Source organism: Hemitrygon akajei, chromosome 9 (assembly GCF_048418815.1).
Source record: "Hemitrygon akajei chromosome 9, sHemAka1.3, whole genome shotgun sequence".
Lineage (NCBI taxonomy): Eukaryota > Metazoa > Chordata > Chondrichthyes > Myliobatiformes > Dasyatidae > Hemitrygon > Hemitrygon akajei.
The window spans coordinates 96118163-96138331 of record NC_133132.1 but is presented as its reverse complement, the minus strand read 5'-3'; the positions used below and the strand labels follow the sequence as shown (position 1 = coordinate 96138331).

At 42.3% G+C, this 20169-nt stretch overlaps 1 protein-coding gene across 6 annotated transcripts in view; it reads right to left on the bottom strand.

The window, feature by feature from the left end:
* dst (dystonin) overlaps positions 1–20169 on the bottom strand; it is a 579575-nt gene that overhangs the window by 215619 nt on the left and 343787 nt on the right. For all 6 annotated transcript variants that reach the window (XM_073056532.1, XM_073056533.1, XM_073056534.1 and 3 more), the window contains 6 exons: positions 18837–19112; positions 15247–15792; positions 10436–10612; positions 10216–10339; positions 6894–7102; positions 2418–2735 (listed from right to left, as the gene is read on the bottom strand). In XM_073056532.1, coding sequence (XP_072912633.1) covers positions 2418–2735; positions 6894–7102; positions 10216–10339; positions 10436–10612; positions 15247–15792; positions 18837–19112 — 1650 coding nt within the window. The remainder of the gene's footprint in view (positions 1–2417; positions 2736–6893; positions 7103–10215; positions 10340–10435; positions 10613–15246; positions 15793–18836; positions 19113–20169) is intronic.

Genomic DNA, 20169 nt, shown 5'->3' with positions numbered 1-20169 from the left:
CACATATGTATTTGAAAATAATTTTACCCTTGAGCTTTTTGAACTACTTATTTATTTTTTGTCACAGGTTGAGCAACGCTTATCCGAAAAGCTTGGAGCCAGAAATATATCGGATTTTGGAATATGAGATACCTTGGGGAAGGGAACCAAGTCTAAACACAAAATCCATTTACGTTGCATATACAGCTTATACATATACACTGCAGGTAGTTTTATGTAATATTTTTAATAATTTACATTATTGTCTCATGCACAAAATTATTAAAAGTATTTATATAAATGTAAGATATCACTACCTCAGCTGTCTAGGTGGATGGTCAGTGGCTGTTTGGCAATGCCATCATTCCTGACTCTAAATTTATGTGCTACCGGTAGGCAGCCTTTATCCTACTTTTGTTCATCAGACACAAGTACTGGTGCAGCCATTCAGCGTGTTAGATTTTCATCAGTGATGATCTTGGCAAACTCATCAATGAATTTCTCTGCTGCTTCATGATCCGCAGATGTTTTATCATCACAAACCTTTAAAAATGTAATGCCGCGTCTTTTCTTAAAATTCTGTAACCAGCCAGCTGAATATTCACAATTATTTTTAATTTTCTGTTCATTCCAATGCTGACAAATCCACTCTTTCAATACATGTTCGAGATCTTCATTTTTCACTTTACGCAGTTTTTCTATTTTTCATTAACTTCTGGTCTTTACAAACGTGAGGTCACTTCTCAAAATTGTCTATGGTGTGCAAACACCTGCTCATCCCCTAGGAACCTTTCCAGCACCTTGTGGAATTTTCCACTCGTGATGTCATGTCAGCGCTCAAAAATCTTTTGGAGGTTTTCAGATTTTGATAAGTAGAGCTCAACTGTATTTCTTATTATAACAGGGTTTTTTTGTACTGCATTGTACTGCTGACAAATGGGGTGAAATGGTAGAGAAGCAGATAGTGACACTATGACAGCTCGGGGCATCGGAGTTCACAGTTCAATTCCAGCGCCTTCTGTAAGGAGTTCGTACATTCACCCGTGACCTCGTGGATTTCCTCCAGGTGCTCCAGTTTTCTCCCACAGTCCAAAGACGTACCGGTTGGTAGGTTAAATGATCACAGTAAATTGTTCTGCGGTTAGGCTGAGGTTTTGGTGGGTTGCTGGGCTCGTTGGGCTGGAATGGCCTGTTTTGTGCTGCATTTCTATATAATTAAGTCTTCATTTGCAAAAAATGTCAGTGATAGTAAACCTGATAGTGATTCTGATTCCTGCAGTGCTGACTTAGTATCCCAATAAAGCTGTTCACTGTCCAGTAATAAAAAGCTTCCCTCTTGTTCTAAAGGGAATGTTTATTTTTCAGTCTTTGATACAGATCTCATTGCTGAGCCCTGCTTTTTTAAGCTCCAACATTGTTCTAAATCAAGATAATATGGAAAGAGCCTGCCGGCAAGGGTTAAAATAATCTAGATCACACAGGACCGATCAGTACAAATCTCCAAAGGGGCAAGGCCCAGGACAGAATATATTTGATTCTGCCAAACCACACCATGTCAGAAACAAACTGTACATGAACTCAGTTTTTCCCATTTCCCCACCTCTCCCCAATACGCAAAGCAGCAGTCTTCATTTGCTCATCTTGGACAAGATGCCTCAGTTGGTCTTCTATCCTATGTGACTAACTAGACTAATAACCAAAGGTCTATCTACCGGTAGTTAGTTTTCAACCATCTGCTGACTGCTTTACACAGCAAATTCAGAGTGGCTGACTAGTCAACATTTCAGACACAATCAGTTAATCTACGTACCCAGACATCAAGCAAGGAGAGCCCCAGGTGGTGGCTTTGCCCTTTTATCGATTTTAAGGAACAGATAATTTGAAATAAAACCACCTAATTTGAATAGAAAGACTAAAATAATTCAATGAAATGGAAAACTGCAACAAAAGAATTGTCATCATTGGAAATACTACTTCCTCTGTATCAGCAGATCTGGAAGAGAAAGTTTATGAAACAGTGAACAAGTAACACTGTCTCAGTATTTTGATCTCCTTTTGCAATAGTCATTTATATTTTATATATTTCCCATAGTAATTTTTGTAGGTATTGCACGACATACAGAATGTCTGTGGTAATAAACCCTGATAGACTTACAGACCAGGTTTGCTCCCACACCAGCACCTCATTGTTCCACAGATGTTAGAAGGTGATTGTAAATGAATTCCTCAGTGTTATTTGAATTGAGAGCTCCTCTCTGTTCCCCTGAGCAAATGCTCTTTCATTTTCACATGGATGGTAGAAAAATGGAGGGCTATGTAGGAGGGAAGGGTTAGGCTGTTCTTAGGGTAGATTATAAGACTGGCACAACATTGTGGGCCAAAGGGCCTGTACTATGCTGTAGTGTTCTAAGTTCTATGTTAAATAAACACTTGTTTACCTGCATGTGCTGTGACAGTTCGGTGATGTCTTTTCCCGACCCATCAGTTTCAGAGAGAGATTGAGTTTTCTTGGTTACAAACTGCTCGATTCCTTCAAACGTCTTCTCAAAGAGCTCGACTTTGCCTCTGAGTGTTTGCAGTCTGGCCGTTCTCTCTTTGTGCCGGCTGCTGGCTGAATCCAAGCGTTTGGTGAGCTCGTCCACCTTTGCCTGCAACGCAGAGGCTGTTGACGGGTCAGCCGTGGCAATGAATTTGTTGGCCTTCTCTTCAATGGCACTAATGCTGCTTTGGCGACTGGCAATGTTCTGTTCTAGAGCCTGAAGGAGAAGCACACACACTAGTTTAAGCACTACAAAACCCTTTACAATGGACTTAAATAGAGCACAAAACAACAGGCTCTGAGGCACCATGCTGATCCTGCCACAAGCCATTTTACCACCCCTACATAAACAGTATCACTAAATCATTTGCATTTAATCTAATTGTTTTATTTTTTAAAGATTCAGTTCAGGATCAGGCCTTTCCAGCCTGTGCAGCCCAATTACACCCACGTGACCAATTAACCTACTATCCCATATGCTTCTGCAATGTGGGAGGAAACTGGAGCATCTGGAGGAAACCCATGCAGACTCGGGAGAATGCACAAATGCTTAACAGGCAGTAGTGGGATTTGAACCTGAGTCAACTGAGCTGTGAAGTGTTACGCAAACAGCTATGCTACCGCGCCGCCTGCCAGTCATCACAGCACATCAATTTCTGAAGAGAACTGATAAGGGAAATAAACAGTTAAATAAATACAGCTGCCAGCTTATGTAACCAGATTTAGAGCTTCCTCTGAATGAAGTTTGTTCCTTGAAAAGGAAATAGATAACTTTTCTGCAGTCATGGAACTGACTAGTGCTAAACTTAACCTGGTCCCACAAGGAGTAGTTCACATCTTGCTAAGCTAGAGAAAATGTCAAAACTTAAGTATCAGAGATTTTTGTTTGGCTTGAATTATAGATCCAAGACAAGAAACTACACATCGGCCTTCATGTAATGCAGATAACTTGTTGCTGTCCCCCAAGCACCACTGAGTGTTATTTTTCAGGAGTTCATTTTAACAATAATCACTATTAGCTGGAACTCTCAACTATGCTGCAGAGCGTGAGCAAGTTGTAAAAACAAAACCAAAACAAAGCTGGAAACATGAAATAAAAACAGGAAAAGTACAGGCAGAAGGGAACAATTTAGTTAAGCATTTGTATACTAATTTAAGGCATAACATTTTGGGCCAGAGGGTCTGTTCTTGTGCTGTACTGTTTTATGTTCTATAAAATGCTGAAAATACTCAGCAAATCAGACAACATCTGTAGGTAATGTCAAAAATGTAGGCGTAGCGGCCAGCATACATCACCAGCAATCGCAGCTGGGGTTGAACTACTGCTGCTCTCCAGCAGTAAGGAGATTGTAAGTTCTCTGTGTTGACCATGTGGGTTTCCTCGGGGTTCTCCGTTCCCTCCCACATTCCAAAGACATACAGGTTGGAATTAGTAAGCTGTTGGCTTGCCATGTTGGTGCTGGAAGCATGGTGACACTTGTGGGCTGCCCCTAGCACATCCTCGGACTGTGTTGATCGCTGATGCAAATGACACATTTCACCGTGTGTTTTGGTGTACGTGTGACAAATAAAGCTAATTTTTCATGTTTAAAACATGCTTATATTTAGTACTGCCATGATTTTCTCAAAGCGTAAATCTTTGCTTTTACTTAGTTGAAATCTCAGCCCCCAATATCACACTAGAGAGGCCAGAGTTCCACATTTGACATTCACTTCTTTTACAACCTTCTGCATTTTACTTTGTGATTAGATTCTAAATAAACAAAATGACTCCAAAGTTCCATTGTGCAACAGTCACTTAACACTAAAAATAGTATTTTTCAGTCTTCTTCCTATGCAAACTGCATGCATGTCCAATGTTGAAGCCCCAATCTGCGATGAGTTACTTGACCAGAATTTCAGAGCAAGGACACTGTGTTATGGTCACAAGCTGAAGCAGATCTTAGAGTGGCAGTCGAGGCTGCCATTCACAGTTGCCTTACAGCACCCTCTGCTGGATGGGAGTGTGTGGCAGAGGATACCAGGCCCAAGGCAAGTGCAGTCCTTCACACCTGAATAAGCTGCTGACGGTGATGGAGCTAAGACAGGCAAAAGAGGGTTTTTCCATTCTGAGCAGCTAAAGAAATTAGATATGGGTTTTTTTTCTTGGCATTTAGAAGAATGAGGGGGAATCATATTGAAAAATACCAGATCCCAAGGGGTGAACACAAGAGATTCTGTAGATGCTGGAAACCTTGAAATACCTTGAAGACCATAAAATACACAAAATGCTGGAGGAACTCAGCAGATCAGGCAGTATCTATATGTTTATCTCCTTCCATCTACCCCTTCCTAGCTTCTTACTTCAATTCCCCCTTCCCCACACACCTTCTCCCTCATCTGGTTTCAACTATTACCTGTCAGCTTGTACTCCTTCCCACTCCCAGACCTTCTTATTCTGGGTTATGCCTCCTTCCATTCCAGTCCTGATGAACGATCTCGGCCCGAAACGTAAACTGTTTATTCCCCTTCATAGAATCTGCCTGACTTGCTAAGTTCCTCCAACATTTTGTGAGTGTTGCTCAAGAAACCAAAGACGTTTGACAGGGTAGATTATCAAGGTGTTTCTGCTTGAGGCTAAGTCTTAACTGAGGAACATGGAGACAGGATTGGTTTGGAGAGTGGATGTTAATTAAAAGAGCAGGAACTCCTTCTCTCTAAGGGTATTGAATTTCTGGAACTTGCACACCCCAGGGTTGTGGAGGCCAGATCACTGGGGAAATTTAAACAGAAGGTGGGCAAATTTTTGAAAGAACAGAGGATTGGAAGCTCTGGGGAACTGGTGCAGCAGAGGAGATGAGTCTGGTGCAGATCAGCCACGATGAGCTTGAACGACAGGGCAGATATGAGAGACCAAATCGCCTACTCCTGCTTCTATGTTCTTATTTTCTAACAAGAGGGGAAAATTGAACAAAAACAATAAAAAGACACAAAAACACACCAAAAGCCAGAGAGCTCGGCACCGAGGCCACCATCTGCAGCGCCATTTTGAATCTCAAATTGCAGACTGTCTCACCTAAATTTTAATTTTGATTCTTGCAATACAAAGTATATCTGAAATATTAACATTGCTCAATGCTCAGTACAGTCAGCCCTCCTTATCCGCGAGTTCCGCATACGCGAATTCAACCAACCGCGAATTGAGAAAACCCGGAAGTTCTCTCTCCAGCACTCGTTGTTCGAGCATGTACAGACTTTCTTTTCTTGTCCCTGAACAATGCAGTATAACAACTATTTACATAGCATTGATATTGTATTAGGTATTATAAGTAATCTAGAGATGATTTAAAGTATACGGGAGGATGTGCGTAGATTATCGTGAATCGGGAATGAAAAAACAGAAGTTCTCTTACTAAGTAAGTCAGAACAGGTACATCTGGTATTACTTAGTGTCAGTTAGTCAAACGTTTGTCTTAGTATATAGTATATATTATACCTTTCTATGCATATAAAACACTTAAGAAACGTATGTATTTCAATAATTAAACCACTGCATTGCTTAGCAATAATTGTAGCTTTCATCGGGGCAGGGCCTTTCACATGCTTCATTATTCTCAGTTTATCCTTTAAAATTGTTCCAATCGTTGACTGACTGTAGCCTAACGCTTTTCCAATGACCGATGGCGTTTCACCTCTTTCTGGTCGCTTTATTATTTCCACTTTATTTTCAATCATGATCGTGATTATTTTTGTGAACAGAAACACTGCGGGTTCAGAGCTCCACCAGGTCTTAATGTCCACTGCACTGAGACAGGTTAAATAAGGGACTTGAGTATCTGCATTTTTTGGTGTCCGTGAGGGGTCCCGGAACCAATCCCTCGTGGATAAGGAGGGCCAACTGTACAATTTTGCTAAAATAACTAAATTTCACTGCTTTTCTTGAGATGATTACAGGTGCCCCCCCCCCCCCCACAAAGGTAGAGCGTTCCTATGAAACCTTTCTTAAGCCGAAATGGCGTAAAGCGAAGAACCATTAATTTATATGGGAAAAATTTTCGTAAAAGCAAAAACCCTCTTTGTACTGCGAAAACAGGTTACTAACGTAGGTCTTCTGTAAAAGTGGAGTGGCGTAAAGCGAACATTCGTAAAGCGGGGGACACCTGTATTTCTGTATTTGTTTACAGAAACTAAACCACTGACTACAAAATGTCTGTAGCTTATTTTCTGTTAAATTTTTTGCATAAATGTATCTAACCATATGAAATTGACACACCAAACGTAGATAAAAAATTTCCCAGTGATCAATATTTAAAACATTAACAATTTTAAATGGTTTGTACCCAATGAAATATTTTTGAAGCTCAGCCAAATTTCACATTTAGATGAATCTACTCACAGTGTTTTTCTGAAGGGCTTCTTGAAGGGCAGCGGAGTTTAAGGGAATTTCCCCTTCATCATCCAGGCTCTTTTCCACACTTGCCATCCAGTCAAGCATTTCATCCAAACCGTCCTGAACACTCAAGGAACGTGTGAGTGTCACCTGCAAGCTCTCGTTGCGGTCATTGACCAATTTGGACAGATCCTTGTATCTCAGCACGACATCATCTATTGCGAAACACAAAGTTTGTTAATTCCCACTGTGCCCATTCGATATTCTTCACTTCAGAGAAGGAAATCCTTTGCTTGCCAGTACTACAGCACAGGACAGAACTGCCGTGATGCTTACAAATACTTATTAACAAATTATGTCCAACTCCGATCTCTTGCACATCCCTATTCTGATCGCTCTACCACTGGCAGTTACACTTTCAGCTATCTTCGTTGTAAAGACCAGAACTCCTTCCTTAAGCTTCTCTGCTTCCCTCTTCTCCTTTAAGATGCTCTTCAGCAGCCAGAATTCAGCTCTCCTGCTGTCTCCTTATTTGGCAAAGTTAAATGTGCTTGATGATGGCGCTGTAGATGATTTAAGCGTGCTATGTAACTACAGAAAAGAAGCTGCTGAAGGAAATCTGTGGGTCAGGCAGCATCTATGGAGGTAGTCAAAGCGACATTTTGGGTCAAGGTAACTTCAGGTTGTCTATTTGAGAAGTTCTAGATCATCAGAAACTTGAAATACCATGTCAACAAAGGAAATCATCAAAGTTTTAGTAGAACATAGAACATCACAGCACAGTACAGGCACTTCAGCCCACAATATTGTGCTGAACTTTTAACCTACTCTAAGATCAATTTAATCCTTCCTTCCTATATAACCCGCTATTTTTTCTATCATCCATGTGCCTATCTAAATTTTTTTAAATGCCCCTAAAGCATCTGCCTCTACCACCACCCTTGGCAGCACGTTCCATGCACCCACCTATGTAAAAACCCTACCTCTGATGTTTCCCCATACTTTCCTCCAATCACCTGAAAATTATACCACCATGTATTAGCCATTTTCACCATGGGTAAAAAAATCTATGGCTGTCCATGCTATCTGTGCCTCTATCAAGTCAACTCTCACTTTCCATTGCTTGCTCATGCTCGACAACCCAAGCAACATCCTGATAAACTTCAATTCAAATGAAGATTTTATAAGCTAATTCCATGATCCAGCACCCTCTTTAATGAATAAAGCAGTTGGCAAGGACCACAACTCCAGAATAGTTCTATTTTAGAGCAAGACTGAAAGGTAAATTTAGTGACTTCAACAACCCTAACAACTTGTTTAAATCAACATAATTATTGGAAACTGGTTCCTGCACCTCCAATCCCATCAACTCTAACTTGTCATTATAAATTTCAACATTAAAAGTTAAAATCATTTGAGATGAAAACTAGGAATAGAAAAGGTCCTTCAACTCTTTGAATCTATTCACCATTGAGATCACACTCTAAATGTAACTCAGCCATATTTATCCAGCTGCGCTTCATGCCTCTACTACTAACTACTGATCTTCAAATTCTTTTATTCCCCAGCACACACTGCCTTTTTTGGGGAACAGTGCTCTAAATTCCTACCAACGTCTTGGTAAATACATTCCCCCTGGACCAATGTTTCCTGGAATTATCCATGTCAGTTCCTTCTGTGTCAATTCTATGCACTAAATCAAACGGCCAATCCAGCATTGGCTATTTACACTCACTAACAGAAGGAAGAATCAGCATTTGATTGTACGGAAGATTCCCAGTAATGTGCAAAAGTTGGGAAAATATTAAACTTTTGATAATCTAGGGCAAAGAGGCTTTATTCCTCTCCATAGAGTCCTGATGAAGAATCTCTCCCCTAAGCATCAACCACTTATTCTTCTTCATAGATGCTGCCTGGCCTGCTGTGTTCCTTCACCATTTTGTCTGTGCTGTCCTGGATCTCCAGCTTCTACAAAATCTCTTGTGCTTATAGTTTGCTGCTCCAGCCTGTGACACTCTATATCCAGGGTAAAGGCATGTGCTATAAAGCTGGGTTTAAAAGTCATGTGAAAATAATTTTGGAAATAAGGGAGGATCACACATGAAGTCCCATGGTCTCTCACTCCCTGCATTCTGTCATGAGAAGTGGAAATGTCAAGTGAATAATGATGATACACTTAAGGGAAAAACAGCACAAAAAGGAAAGCAGTAAGATTACATATTCTGGTGGTGATAAAAGAAGTGGAGTGCAGAATGGGTTAGAAGGAATGCATTCCAGTAGATAAAGCAGGTCGAGGACAGCATGGTAGTGCAGCTAACAGAGCCACTGCCTCACAACATCTAGGAACTGGGTTCAATCCTGACTTTGGATGCTGTCTTCTATGGAGTTTGTATGCTCTCCCTGTGACCGCCTGGTTTTCCCCTGGGTAACCTGGTTTCAAAGTACACCATATACAACCCAGTGATTCATTTCCTTGTGGGCATTCACAATAAATACAACAGAATCAATGAAAGACTGCACATACAAACAACCAATGCGCAAAAGGCAACAAACTGCAATATAAAAGAAAATAATAATAATAACCATAAACAAATGAATAAGCAAAAAATGTTGAGAACATGAGATTAAGAGCCCCTGAAAGTGTGTCAATTGGTTGTGGGAACAGTTCAAAGATGGGAGAGTGAATTTAGGTGAAATTATCCCCTCTGGTTCAAGAACTGTTCCTGAACCTGCTAATGTGGGTCATGAGGCTCCTGTACCTTTTTCCCCAAAGGCAACAGTGAGAAGAGAGCATGGCCTGGATGGTGGGGGTCCTTCATGATGGGTGCTGCTTTCCTGCGAAAGAGCTCCATGTAGATGTGCTCAATGATGGGGGGGTGGGGGGCTTTACCTGTGATGGACTTTTTGTAGGATTTTCTGTTCATGGGCATTGGTATTTCCATACCAGGCCATGATGCAGCCAGTCAATATACAGTTTTCTCTCATGTCCCAAAGACTGTAGGTTTGTAGGTTAATTGGCCATTGAAAATTGCCCTTAGTGTAGGAAAATCTGGGCTGTTGATTGAAATTGAAGAGAATAGGATTAACGTAGGATGAGTGTAAATGGGCGATCGTGAACAGCAGTGGGCTGAAGGGTCTGTGCACATGGATTAGGATTAATGTAGGATGAGTGTAAATGGGTGATCGTGGACAGCAGTGGGCTGAAGGGTTTGTGCACACACTGTATCTCCCTATGACTCCACAAACACTGGCACAGAACCACGAGGACAAAAGGCCCAATTCTTTGTTGTAGACTCTAAAGCAAATAGATTTGAAGTGGCCAACGTACCCCGGTTATCTTGGATTTCTTTGCGATTCAGTAAGAGATCACCATCTGTGTCCAGAAGGGCATCCACGGCTTTTCTAAGCTTCTCAACAATGTGCTGATGTCCGGAGATCTGAGCATGCAGAGCCTGCTCACAGGAAATAAAAGCAAAAGACATCATACAGTGAGAAGCAAGAGAAAGGAAGACGTGAGCAACTTATTGGAAAATGGAAAGAATTGCAACCTTGGTTTGCTCCAGCTGCTTCTGAAGGTTTTTGGGGTCTGCAGCAATGGCCTCCATCAGCTGAGTTCTTGTGGTGTCCTCAGTAGCTTGAAGCCAGGGTAGGAGATTGGATGACATTTCCTGATAACGCTCATACTTCTCCACCACATCCTTGAGGTTTTTACCCAACTGATTGCACTATCGTAAGGAGAAAAAGTTAATCACATAAATCAGATGAGCCAAACACAAGCTTTTTGTGGAAACTAATATACTGCTACTCTAAGACCATTCGACATACAAGGGGTGATTGATATGTTCGTGACCTAAGGTAGAAGGAGTCAATTTTAGAAAACCTAGCACATTTATTTTTCAACATAGTCCCCTCCTACATTTACACACTTAGTCCAGTGGTCGTGGAGCATACGGATCTTGGACCTCCAGATAGTGTCCACAGCAGGGGTGATTGATAAGTTTGCGGCCTAAGGTAGCTGGAGATGAGTTATACAGCTCTTGTTACATGCACGTGCAGGTCAACTCTTTGAGTGATTATGCAGAAAGTTTGAAGTTAATAACTCATCTCCTTCCACCTTAGGCCACGAACTTGTAAATCATCCCTGCTGTGGACTCTTTCTAGAGGTCCAAAATCCGTATGCTCCACGACCGCTGGACTAAGTGTGTAAATGTTGAAATGTAAATGTGCTAGGTTTTCTAAAATTGACTCCATCTACCTTAGGCTACGAATTTATCAATCACCCCTCCTAGGAGCAGAATTGAGTCATTCAGCCCATCAAGTCTGCTCCGCCATTCCATCATGGCTGATTTAATTATCCCTCTCAACCCCATTCTCCTGCCTTCTTTCCTCAACTTTTAACGCCATTACGAATCAACAACCTATCAACGTCTGTTTTAAACATACCCAATGACTTGGCCTCCACAGCCATCCGTGGCAATGAATTCCACAGATTCACTGCCCTCTAACTAAAGAAATTCCTCCTCATCACTGTCCAAAAGGGATATCCTTCTATTCTGAGGCTGTGCCCTCTGGTTCTCGACTTCCCCAGTATTAGAAACATCCTTACCATGTCCGCTCTATTTAAGCCTTTCAATTATTGATAGGTTTCAACGAGATCCCCCCTCATTCTTCTAAACTCCAGCGAGTACTGGCCCAGAGTCTTCAAACGCTTCTCATACCCTTTCATTCCTGGAAATATTCTCATGAACCTCCTGTGGACCATCTCCAGTTCCAGCACATTCTTTCTTAGATTACAAGTCCAAAGCTGCTCACAATACTCCAATTGTGATCTGACCAATTCCTTATAAAGCCTCAGCTTGGACTAATGCATGAAGATTTTGATGAAGAAGTATACCCTACATTTTATGAAAATCAAATGAATGACGTAAACGACGCAACAATGGTACAGAGTACATAATACACAACTAGTGTTGGAGGAGAACTGGAGAACCAGGGAATAGCCCCTGGGTAGGTGTAAACTTAAATAATTTCATAACTTGTTGGGGGGGGATGTGAAGGAAATCAAAATTAATCTCAATAAACATCAGTTTATCAATCTCCAGAAGCATTAAAAGGTGCCACCAGATAACATAGCAACAGGTTCAACTTCACACACCGGCAGCTTGCTCAAATCATATTGATCTTGGAGGATATTGAAAGGTTGACACATCGTGGGTTAAACGACCTGTACTGTGCTGTACAGTTCTGTTGTCTATGTTTCAAATTTACCCACTCTTTTCCACAGCCCTAGCAAAGACTTCCTTCATCCACCATCTCACCCTAATCTTCAAAGCTGGCATTTTGTTCTTAGGCTGCAAGCCCTCTGGAGATGAATTCCACGTCCAACTGTGTTTCTGCACTTTCTGCTCCAGTCTCTTATACCACCACAAATGTACCAGCACAAAATAGACCAGACAATTCCACTAACATGAATGCCAGAGTGTAGCCCACCTGCAATTTCTCACTCTATTCATCTTTGAAACTATGAGGTATACACACATTTACCATGCTGTCACACTAAGCAACCAAAAATTAATTATCCCTCTTTGGCTCTTCGTGGTCTTTGTCACCACTAATGCCACTATCTTCATTGATCCCTTCCTTTACATTTATGACTGTAGACTGGCCTTATAAGGTTGCACTCCAACTCAACAATCGTTTGCTCTGCCACCTTCAAACCCCACCCAACAGTCCTTCCTTCTCCCTTTTATAAGCATCTACCTCTTTGGACATCCCCCTCACTGGACATACCGAACCACCAGGCTGAACTGGTTTTGTCTGCTTGTAACAGCTGACCATTTGCTTGAAATGTTTGAGCATTTCAGCTGACCCCAACTGGACTCACAGCTCAATAATCTTTCTGTTATAATACAGTCTCCAGCTAGCAGCTCTGCACATTCGCTCTACTGGAAAACCTTGTCCGTGTCCTTGGTCACCATTAATTTTCCATGACCACGTCCTATCCAAGATCCTGCTTATTCCTCAGCTACACGCATTCAATTCAGTGCTTTGGTCTTTAGAGATTTTTATAGATTAAAAGGTTAGCTTTATTTATCACACGTACATCAAAACATTAAAACATAAAGTGAAATGTGCCACTTCCATCACAGTACGTGGATGTGCTGGGGGCAGCCCACAAGGTTCACCATGCTTCAGGCATCAACATAAGCATGCCTGCAACTTAATAACCTTAACCCGTATGTCCGTGAAGTGCGGGAGGAAACTGAAGCACCCAGAGGAAACACACGTGGTCATGTGGAGAACATACAAACTCCTTATAGACAGCAGCGGGAATTGAACCTTCATCACTGGCACTGTAAAGCATTCCACTACCCCCAACTCTGACCATGCAACTCTTCCTCTACAAATACATCAAGCACTGGGGAGTCCCCAGTTCCCCAAATTCTCTCTTCCACAGATGCATCCCCCATCTCATTCCCAACCAACATGAGGTGACATATCTTCTGCAGACTGGGTTCCACGCCCTAGACTAGTGGTCACCAACCTTTTTAAGCCCAAGATCCCCTACCTCGGCCTTAGTGAAAGGCAAGATCGACCCCAGATCGATTAGTTACACGCATGCGCACCGGGGCAGAAAAGACCAGAAGTAAAACCCCACAACCCAATAAGTAGAATAAGTAGAAATAACGTATAAACACCTGGGGTACCCACCCTTTTTTGCACCGCAGTCCGGTTTAATATTGACAATATTCTTGTGGACCGGCCGACGGGGGTGGGGGTGTGGTGTTAATCACAACGGGAATACAGCGATACTCAAAGGGGGTTCCTTATGTCCAGTCTATTCCGCAATTTAGTTTTCGCAACTCTCGGCACTTAGCTTCTGTCCTGCTTGCTCACGTTTTTTCCACTCTCAAAGCTCAACGGGTTTGTCTTTAAATGCAGGGTGCTTGGACTCAAGGTGCCGAAGCAGTTTTGAGGGCTTCATTGCCTCATTAGACAACCTCCGCCTGCCCGCCGCAAGACGCCTTGGCCAGGTGTGGTTGGTTGTGGGTGGGGTGAGAGGACAAGGTCAGGGCCGGAGGTCCCTGTGCCTGGGCCGCAGTGGTCGCAGTCTGGAGAGACCGACCGACCGAGCGAGGAGTGCAACAGGGCACACAACCACCTCCCTCCCCCCTTGTAGGATCTATCGGCTGACAAAAGTCTGCTTCAGTAGATCGCAGCGGGGTAGCTGCTCTGCCACTTACCAAACCCTGATCCAGTCGTCTGCCAATATTTTAACACCGGTTTCCCCACGAGCATTCGGTGTGCTAAACAGATTTAGAGGCAGCAACCATCCGTCTGCGCTCCAGGCCAGTAGTGACGGCATTTCCCGCCGGCCACGCGAGGGTGTCACTGCGTTTAGGCGACTGATGACCTCGGGTGGGTCCAAGTTCAACAGTGGGCTGACAGTGAATGAGGAAAGGGGCAGCTGACTCATACCGTTTCCTTGATGGTTGGAGACCACTGAAGCACACTGTGTAGTGCGGGGGAGCTACACGCATGTGCACTGGGCAGAAAGAACAAAACTAAAACCCCGCAACCCGGAAACAATCTCTCAACAGTATTTGAGTTTTTCTTTTTTTTTGAGATCTACTGGGAAAACTTCAAAGGTCGACCAGCTGATCACGATCGACAGGTTGGCGACAACTACCCTAGAGTCTCTTCCCTAGTGGCATGCAACACCATTAGTCTGTGCCAAATAGCAAGCACCTACTTTTACTAATCCTACACTAATCCCATTTTATTCAAAGTTCAAAGTAAATTTATTATCAAAATACATATGTCACCATATATACTGTACTACCCTGAGATGGCGGACACTCACAATAAATACAAAGATAAACAATAAAATCAATGAAAAACCACCCACAACAAAGATGACAATCAATATGCAACAAAGAACAGACTGCAAATACAAAAAAGAAAAAGGAAAAAAATATATAAATATATAAGGAATAAATTCTCCCACATTCCCATCAGTTTGTCCCAGATTCTAGCCCTTACTTACACACTAGAGGCAACTTACAGTGCCTAATTAACCCATCAATGTGGCTGCAAACCAATGCACCTGGATGAAACCTACTGATCTACCGTACATCTAACCCAATGGAATTTATTCTCCCCACATTTCCCCGGATGGCATCTTGTACAAAACCATCGCAACACAAGGGGAGAAGGAAGACCTCTACCATCCTTACAGTCCCTTCACCCATTTGTTATTTCCAACGGCCAGAAGCCCACAGGGCTGCTTATTAACCAGGAAGGCATAAACCCAGCCGAGATATCAAATGTTCTTGTCCCAGCAAAAGGCAACCCTTACCTTAGATTGCAGTGACTTGTAACAGCCGCTTGCCTCGTTCAGCTGGCTCTGCACCCGTGCACAAGTTGCAGACGTATCTACTTGAGGTTTGCCGTCTTTATTCAGACCCAGTTTACCGCAGGATTTGGCAGCATCAAGGACTCTTTGTCCCGAGATAGTAATGTACCTCAAGTCCCCCTTGTGAGAGATAACGTCTTCAGAAAAGCTTTTTTGCCTTTTCAGTTTGCTAGTTAAAGTGTCCACATCTTTGGCACCAGACTGGAGATCCTGCAGTTGTTGCTCCGACTGATGCAACCAGTTTTCAAATTCACTGTAATCCGTGGAAAATGTCCTCAACTCATCCTGCACGGTCTGTATCAGTTTCAGTCTGCTCTCTGACTGGGCCAGTGCCATCTCGTACTGAACCTTCAACTTATTCAAGTCCTTCTCCAACTTCTCCCGCTCTTCCGCCGGAATACTTGGGCCTTGCTTCTGCAGGAAGTCCCGGACTGCTTGAGTAGATATAATGTAAGACTGCTGTTGTGATGCAACTTGCTGGTGACGAACCTGTTTTGGGGACAAAACCGGTATGTTGTATAGTTACCTTGTGAACCAATGGGCGCTAACACTAAAATCAAAAGTCACCTGGCACCTACACACAGTGGCCACTTTATCAGATACACCTGTACACCTGCTCATTAATGCAAGTATCTGATCAGGCAATCGTGGCAGCAACTCGATGCAGACATGGTCAAGAGGTTCAGTTCTTGTTCAGACCAAACGTCAGAATGAGGAAGAAATGTGATCGATGTGACTTTTGGTGGAGTGATTGTTGGTGGCAGATTGGGCGGTTTGAGCACCTCAGAAATGGCCAATCTGGGATTTTCACTCACCACAGTTTCTAAAGTTTAGTGAATAGTGCGATAAACAGATAGCATCTAGTGAGTGTCAGTATTATGGGTGAAAACACCTTGTTAATGAGAGAGGTGAGAGGAGAATGGGCAGACAGGCCTTCCAACCACATAGTCTATTAAGTAACAGGAAGGTGACAGTAACTCAAATAACCACATGTTACAACAGTGGTGTGCTGAATAGCATCTCGAATGCACAGCATGCTAAACCTCAACGTGGATGGGCTACAGCCCCAGTAGACCGCACCAAGTTCCACTCCTGTACCTAATAATGGGGCCACTGAGTGCAAATCTAAACTGCTCAATTTTTCATTGAAAAAAAAAGTACATTTTCATTCCAAAAAAGCTATCCTGCCAATTAGAACAGTGAAGTGTTACTACTGTGTAATGTAGCAGTCAATTCCTGCACAGTAGATGCAGGGTTCCACAATCACCAATCAGTGATTTTTGTTCAGTGACAAACATTGTCAACACAGTAAAGAGCCCCTCACTCCACTATTTAATCTAGTATTAGGTCATCTTGAACCTGCATTTAAGAAGCCATACAAAGCCTTGGGTTTATCTGCTATTAGAAGATAGAAGCAAATTTCAGAATTCAAAGTAAATTTGTTATCAAAATTGTGTATATGTCACCATATACTACCTTGGGATTCATTTTCTTGCAGGCATTTACAGGAAAAATAGAAATACAATAAAATTGTATGCATAAGAAAGGATGACAAACAACCAATGTGCAAAAGACAAACTGTGTAAATACAAATTATACTCAATATATATGTTGTAACGTGTCCTTGAAAGGGAGTCTAAAGGGCGTAGAATCAATTTAGAGCAAGAATGAAGCACAGATTCAGGAGCCTGATGGTTGAAGGGTAATAACTTGTTTCTGACTTTGGTGGTGTGGGACCTAAGGCTTCTGTACCCCCTGCCCAATGGTAGTAGTGAGAAGAGAGCATGGTGTGGATGGTGGGGGTGTTTGTTAATGGACGCTACTTTATAGTGGCTGCATTCCATGTAAATGTACTCAATGGTGGGGAGGGCTTTGCCTGTGATGGACTGGGCTGTATCTACCACTTTTTGTAGGCGTTTCCATTCCCAGGCATTGGAGTTTCCATGTCAGGCCATGATGTAACAAGTTAGGATATTCTCCACTGTGCATCTATTGAAGTTTGGCAAAGTTTTAGGTGACATTCCCTGTTGTTGAGAGTATCAATGTTTTGACATACAATAAAGCTAATCTTTAATCATTAGCTGAAAGATGAAAGAGAATTAGTGTAAATGCCCAAAAAAAGATTGACATGCCAGGGAGTGCTGCAGGCAGATTCAAATTTCAAAGTAACTTCATTATCAAAGTACATATATGTTACGATATACTACCCTGAGATTCATTTCCTTGGGGGCATTCACAGTAGATACAAAGAAATAGAAAAGAATCAATGAAAAATTACACATTGACAAAGACAGGCAATCAACCAACATGCAAAAGAAATCAAACAGTGTGACTACAAAAAAAAAACAAATATTGAAAACAATAAATAAGTAATAAACAATATTGAGAAAATGAGTTGTAGAGTCCTTAGGTTGTGGAATCAGTTCAGTGTTGAGGAGAGTAAAGTTATCTAACAGATGCTGAGGAGTAATACCTGTTCCTGAATTCACTGGATTGCTTCCTGTAATTACAGTATTTTGAGGAGAGACTGACTGTCCCATACTCAGAGGTTTAGGAGAATATATTGGAAAGTGTTGGGGTGGGTGTAGGGGAGGGCAGTGGGATCCAATGAGACATAAAATGAACTGACAGAATCAAGAAGCCTTTTCCTCCAACCACATAGTCTATTAGGTGTGGTCTTAGGATAAGCAGTCAGCAGCTCAGTCCTGGGGGAAATGTCTTTGAAGGGTTATAAGCCTTCCCTGGATGGTCAGTTGTTAAGTGTACTTAAGGTTTTTGCCTCAAAGATGAATTGAGTGGGCTGGGGATAGGGACGGGGCTAGAAAGTTGACAAAGTCCAGCCTTTAGTTTACAGAATGGTAGAACTCATTCAAAAACACAAACTTACCTTTCTTATGGTGAATCTATGAAATTGATTACCACAGGGGTGGAGGCCAAGTTATTGTGTAGATTTAAAGTGGAGGTTGATAGGTTCTTAATTTACTATGGGTGTCAAAGGTTATAGGAGAAGGCAGAAGAATGGGGTTGAGAGGGTTAATAAATCAGCCACAATGAATAGCAGAGCAGACTTCCTGGGCTGAATCACCTAATTCTGCTCCAATGTCTTAACATCTTTCTTATGTCCTTACTTTTCTGGTGTCCATATTAAATATCCACACACATTCACATTCATTTCAACAGTTACTTCTGCAAATACGTCAGGCTGATCAAGCCTTTCACCCATTAACCCACCCACCAACCACTACTTGATCATTTCCTGTCATAGTCACCTTATGTACGGATACTCCTGTCACTTTATGTGCATACAGTCAGACTATGTATTTAAGCTAATCTTATGTATTTATATGCTGCATCAGATCCGGAGTAACAATCATTTTACTCCCCTTTACCCTTGTGTACTGAAGAATGACAATCAACAATCTTGAGTCTTCTAAATTCAGAGAGTCATCCAACATGAAAAAGACCCTTTGTGACACCGTGTCCATAATTACCCATTTAACTGCATGCAATTACTGTCAAAGCTAAGTTCCTACCTTGGCTTTTTCATATTGTTGGGTCAAATCTCCATCAGTTATTAGTTCTTTCTCTTCATCTCCCACGGTCTCACTTGTGTCGCGAGGTAGGTTTCCATTGACCGTATCTTCATTCTCCAGCACCGTCAGTCCATCCACTGAAATGGTGTTGCCATTCTGTTGTAGTGTTTCTTTTCCCTCCTGTTCAGTCATTGGCTCCTGTTCCATATGGGACAGCCAATCCAGGAGTGCTTGGACTTTACTGTCATTTTCCTTCAGCTGCTTCACTGCTGCGGCCTGTGAACAATGCTCAGTGAATGACAGCTCTTCGGAGTATCAGTACAAAACCAAACATTTTAAATGTCTCACCTCTAGTGTCTAACCAGCTCACCATCCTCTACCTACTTTGTCAAAACCACCTTGAAAATCCCTACAGGGAGCCAGGATGACACGATAACATAGCGGTTAACATAACGCTATTTCAGCTTCAGCGACCAAGGTTCAACTCCCGCCACTGCCTGTAAGGAGATTGTACGTTCTCCTCATGACCATGTGGGTTTCCTCCGGGATCTCCAGCTTCCTCCCCCATTCCAAAGAAATGTGGTTAATAGGTTAATTGGTCACATGGGTGTAATTGGACTTATTGCCAAAAGGGCTTGTTACTGTGCTGTATCTCTAAACAGAACAATATAAGAATCATAGAATTGTACAGCGTGATCAGACCATTTGACTCAACTTGTCCGTACTGGTCGGGGGGCATCATTCCAGATGAATCCCACCTTCTGGCACTTGGTCCAGTAGCCTTCATGCTTAGCAATACAAGTGCTCCCTCGGCACTTCGGTGCTGTCAATGACTCAATTTCAAGTACTCTCTCAGGCAATGCATTCCAAATACTTACCACTCCCTGGGTGTAGGTGGTTCCCTCCTATGCTCTCTGAATCTCTTCCCCCTAACTTTAGTGGCCAATTTATTAAGCACCTTCTGTACCTTTCTCATTATCAAGGCTCTTTTTTCCCACAGAAATGCGCTCACTGGATTTTATTTTTGTATCTCACACCATTCTCTGTAAACTCTCGAGACTATTGGGCATGAAAATCCCAGGTGATCAGCAGTTTCTGAAATAGTCAATCCATCCCATCTGGCACTGACTGTCATTCCATGGTGAAAGTCACTTAGATCACATTTCTTCCCCATTCTGATGTTTGGTCTGAATGACTACTGAACATCTTGACCATGTCTGCATGCTTTTGTGCATTGGGCTGCTGCCACATGATTGGCTGATTAGATACTTGCATTAATGAGCAGGTGTATAGGTGTACCTAATAAAGTGGCCACTAAGTATATGGTCTATAG